Raw genomic sequence first — 4,759 nt, forward strand, 5'->3', positions numbered from 1 at the left:
TTAGCTCCTCATCTTGAATTTGAATTCTATTTGCGATCTAGGGTTTGCGTGCTTGGGCTCTTGGCGTTGCCGGAGATCGTTGGAGAGTTGTTCTTCCTCTCGGATTGAAGAACAAATTGTATCTTTGCTGTTTTCTTTGATTTCTAGTGAAATACAAGTGAAATCTTGTATTTTTCTCCGTGTTTTCACTGAATTTCTGCTGTTTTGCTGCTGTGGACAGCAGTTGGCTGCTGTAATTTTACTGGTTTGGGTTAGGAATACTTAAGAACTCAAGTGTTTCCTATCACTTTGGCACCAGTTATTATGGATTGTTGACCAAAAAAAGATTAATGTTAGGCGATATACTAATAGTCAAACTTATTTTTAATAGATGAGTGCCAACCATTACTATTCTACAACCATATCTTTAAATTATTGATTTAAGCCTAAATGCAATACTATCATGCTTCTTAATAAGCCTCTTTTTTCCCATGACAGCTCTTTATATCGGCCATGCCAATGATGAGCTTTGGTAGGCTGTCAATTAAGGCTCATTTTTTGTTGAAGTACAATGTATTTTTTAATAAAATAATAAAATAGAAGTTTACTTGATTTATTTGGCAACATTTATTTGTACACATGCTTGACTTTGTGGTAGGTTTAAAATTGCGCAATATGAGGCTCGCCTTGAGGCCCGCCTTTGCGCAATTCCAGTAAAAAACGCCTCGATGCTTACGTCTCGAGTTTTTTTTTATGAGGCTTGCACCTCAACTTGGCTGAGGTCCGCCTCGCCTCACTAGCATGAGGTTTACGCCTCATGCTCTATATATTAAAACTTACATAAATCTTGAAGTAAATGCCCGACATTGGACTCTATAGGAGAGGAGGAAGGGTAGAGAGCAGTTTATCATACTGATGATTCAAATGAAGAACCCCTTAGTGATTGACAGTGCTGATGACTTATGAGTTCTTATGTGATATTTATTTTTGGAAATTGAAAATATATTTCAATGAAAAGAATATTGGGATTTGGGAAATATAGAATTTTGAGTTTAACTATATTTCATGTTGTCTTATTATTGGGATATTTTGATTTCACTTCATATCTTATGATTTTTTATGTTTTATATTATTCACTTATTAGTATATAAAAAATTTATCATTTTATGTTTACGCAATCTTTTGATTTTGAGGCTTACGCCTCAAAACACCTTGAGGCTTACGCCTCGCCTCACGAATAAAAAACGCCTCAATACCCGAATACGCAATTTTAAACATTGGGCGTTTGGCTCCGATTTTTTATGAATGTGAGTTACAGCCAAACCACAAATATCTGTGTTTTTGGCGTGTTGATCTTTTTGTTTTTTATTCTTTATGTGTTCATCAAATTCATTATTGATAAGCACTTAAAAATAAATAAGTGGTTTGTTCTAACAAGTTTTGTTAACGTTTTAGAAATTAAGCTTCATCTAGCAAGTTTATGCTTCTTCATAGAAGATAATTGAGTGTGGCTCCGCCGGTTTCAAAATAAAGGGAATGAAATGGCGAGCCTAATTAGATGCCCATGATTATAGTGAGTTGAATTATGGTTTAATATAAATATATTATTATTTGAAGGCTCTTTATTAAATTGTGTTTTGTACTTAGGCCTCATTTGGTTGCTTGAAGTTCTAAATATGTTTTGAAAAACAGTAGAATTTGTTTGTTCCATCATTTGTTTGGGTGTAGTTGGAAATGAGCATTGGCTTAAAGGTCCACAAAGCCTCCCAAAACTCCCTTAAATGTAATGATTTTGATTCTACACGCAACTGTCCAAATTTGCTTTACTAAAGCCAGCTTAAATTAAGCACCTTAATGGTTTTTAGTTGTGTCCTGCTTTTTGCGAATCTGAATACAAAGCTAAGCCTACTTTAGATGATGACTAGCTTGGAGGGTACTCGTAGTTTCATTTATATGGTCCCTTCTGGTTTTGAGTGTCCACTAGCCTTATTTCTTACTTACCGAGCCATAAGTGCTATTGCTCAATTAAAGTTTAGGATTTTTTTTAAAGTGGTAGTTTTGTTCTGCTTTGGTTTTTCAAAAATCTGGCATATCAAAATATTGATTTGTGTATAAAATGTGCAGAAGAAAGCCCTAAACTTTGTGCATCTCCATAGCTTAATTGACCATTGTGATATATTTGTAGTGTAGCTTATACAACTCCATGAGAAAGTTTGTAACTTCATTTTCTACAAAAGAAACCTTCGTCATTTTATGTCATCATTTTTCTGTACTTTTATTTGCTTGTTGCGTTCTTACATCTTACTTATAATTTATTTCTATTTAAATTTTTTATTCATTTCAATAATGATTCTTTACTCTTATGAAATTTAGTTGTAATATCCTGAACAACTGGGTCCATAGAATATTAGTAACTATCGCGTTTTGTGGAACAATTTGTTAGGCTTAAGCGAATTTGTCTGAGTCCTGCATTTCTGTCTATTCTTCTGTCTCACTGGCTTTTCAGCATGTTGGATAATCTTGTTGATTTTGCATCTCGATTGCAGTTTCTGCGGCTTGTGATGCTGATCAGATAAAACTTAAAGTGAATGATAACAATGATGCATCTGCTTTAAACGTACGAAACAAGAGAAGCTCAGAGTCTGTAGACATAATAACGCAGAACAATCAGATCTCCTTTAATAATCTATTTCGGGATGAAACTCATAGATCAAGAAGCATTCCCCAGGTGAATACTGTCTCCACTGGTCTGAGATTGTCCTATGATGATGAGGAACGGCATTCCTCAGTCACGACAGCAAGTGAGAGCATGTCATCTCTCCCCTTCACTCCTGCTGTTTTTGACAACATAGGCCCTGAGATCGAACTTCAAAATGCAGAATTCAACCGATATCTAAGATTCCAGGTAGGAGTTTGTCTTCATGTGACCAGGACAATGACGTCAAAAATGGCAAACTATGATGAGTTTTTTTTTCTTTATTTTCATAACAAATTTCCTATTATTGAATGTGCCACATTTATTCAAACTTCATCGCCCAAGCCTCTAGACTGATTCAACCATATATTTGCTGCAGGAGGAACAACTTGCAAAAGGTTTGAGAGAGATGAAGCAGCGACATGTGGCTTCTTTCATTAACATTATTGACCAAGAACTATCCCGAAAGCTCCGGGCCAAGGACCTGGAGATTGAGTCGATGAACCGGAAGAATCACGAGCTTGCCGATCAAATCCGTCAGGCTGCTGCGGAGGCTCAGACATGGCAGCAGCGTGCACAGTACAATGAGTCAATTGTGCATGCTTTGCGATCCAGCCTCCAACAGACGATTGCTCAAGGTGCTGCTGCTGCAGCGGCGGCAGCTAACCAGGGCAGGGAGGGATGTGGTGAGAGTGAAGTAGACGATGCTGCTTCATCATTCTACCCTAATTCTTTCAAGGATGGGCGGAAACACACGCTGACCATTGCATGTAAAGGTTGTAAAGGGAGGGAATCCTGCATGCTTTTACTACCCTGCAGGCACTTGTGCTTGTGCAGGGATTGTGATGCAATGGTGGAAGCTTGCCCTGCTTGCTTTACAAGGAAGACTGCAAGTGTTGAGGTGTACATGTCTTGATATTGTGTGTTTGTGTTTGTATTTGTGTGTGAGAGAGAGAGAGAGAGAGAGAGAGAGTTGTTATACAGATCGTTGGTCTTGCCAATAATGGTTACTTGAGCTGGTGCCTTTGTTTGTTAAGACTAATGATGAATGTTGTGTATCAGTGCTACTTTGCCCATCTACTGGGTTTGCTAATAGTTCCAATTTACAAGTTACATGATATTTACTTTAGCAGTTAGCGTAAGCAGTCATCCATTGGTTAATTGGTTACACAAGTCTTATATTGCTTTCAGGATAAATTTGGTTTTAGTCCTGTGATTTCGGTTAATATTGAGATAGAAGATCATATTATTTGGAAACCTTTATTTTTTCTAAAATGATTTTTTTTAAACCAATTTATTGTTAAGTTATGTCAAAGATAACACTGTTTTTGTCAAGTTTCAAGTCCTAGATGAGAAAAGTGGATGGTTGTATTAGATAGGTGATAGCCAACATAAAATTTATCAAATTATCATGACATAAAATTTTTAATTCATTGTGTTAGTGCTAGGACGTTTCCTAGAAACGACGTGTTGTATGACATTAATAATGCAAGAAGTGTGCAAGGGTCGATGCATCGATGTTCGGGTACTGTTAAATAGGCAAGGATTCCCGAATCATAGCTGGATGTGGGCGAAGAAGCTAGGCTAGGAAACTAGAGTTCAGATAGGATATTGGAATGTAGGTTCCTTTATAGGAAAAATAATGGAATTAATTGATAGTATGATTCATATGAAGATGAATATTTTATGAAATGCATTCAAAATTCTTTGAATAAAGATACTTGGAGGATTAATAATTGGGAGGACAAGGATCTCATCTTCCTAATCGACTTCAACAAGGTAATTTTTCATCATGTCCTTAGAAATTGTAACAAGGTAGCGGATTGTTGTGCTACTTTGGCTATTGAGAATAATTTCTTCTTTGATAATTCTGATTTTGATAGCATACCTTCTTCCTTATCTAGGTTATTGAAGAAGGAATGTGAACCCTACATTTAGTTTGTAATAGTTTTTTTTATCTTTGCTCTTTTTAACGCATTTTGCAATTCTCAAAAAAAAGAAAAAAGAAAAGAAAAAGAAGATAAATATTTTATGCATTCAAAAAATTAATTCAAAAGATCTCTTGAAAAAAATTTTTTTTATGGA

The 4,759-nt window shown here is 35.8% G+C and overlaps 1 protein-coding gene across 2 annotated transcripts in view; it reads left to right on the forward strand.

Moving 5' to 3' along the window:
- The window catches only part of LOC110093231 (BOI-related E3 ubiquitin-protein ligase 1), a 48,350-nt gene extending 44,547 nt beyond the window's left edge, over positions 1–3,803 (forward strand). For both annotated transcript variants that reach the window (XM_020818048.2, XM_020818047.2), the window contains exons 3-4: positions 2,526–2,884; positions 3,054–3,803. In XM_020818048.2, coding sequence (XP_020673707.1) covers positions 2,526–2,884; positions 3,054–3,590 — 896 coding nt within the window. In that variant the 3' untranslated portion in view covers positions 3,591–3,803. The remainder of the gene's footprint in view (positions 1–2,525; positions 2,885–3,053) is intronic.
- The last annotated feature ends 956 nt before the right edge of the window (positions 3,804–4,759 follow it).

The sequence above is a fragment of the Dendrobium catenatum genome, unplaced genomic scaffold, assembly GCF_001605985.2.
Source record: "Dendrobium catenatum unplaced genomic scaffold, ASM160598v2 fragScaff_scaffold_146, whole genome shotgun sequence".
Lineage (NCBI taxonomy): Eukaryota > Viridiplantae > Streptophyta > Magnoliopsida > Asparagales > Orchidaceae > Dendrobium > Dendrobium catenatum.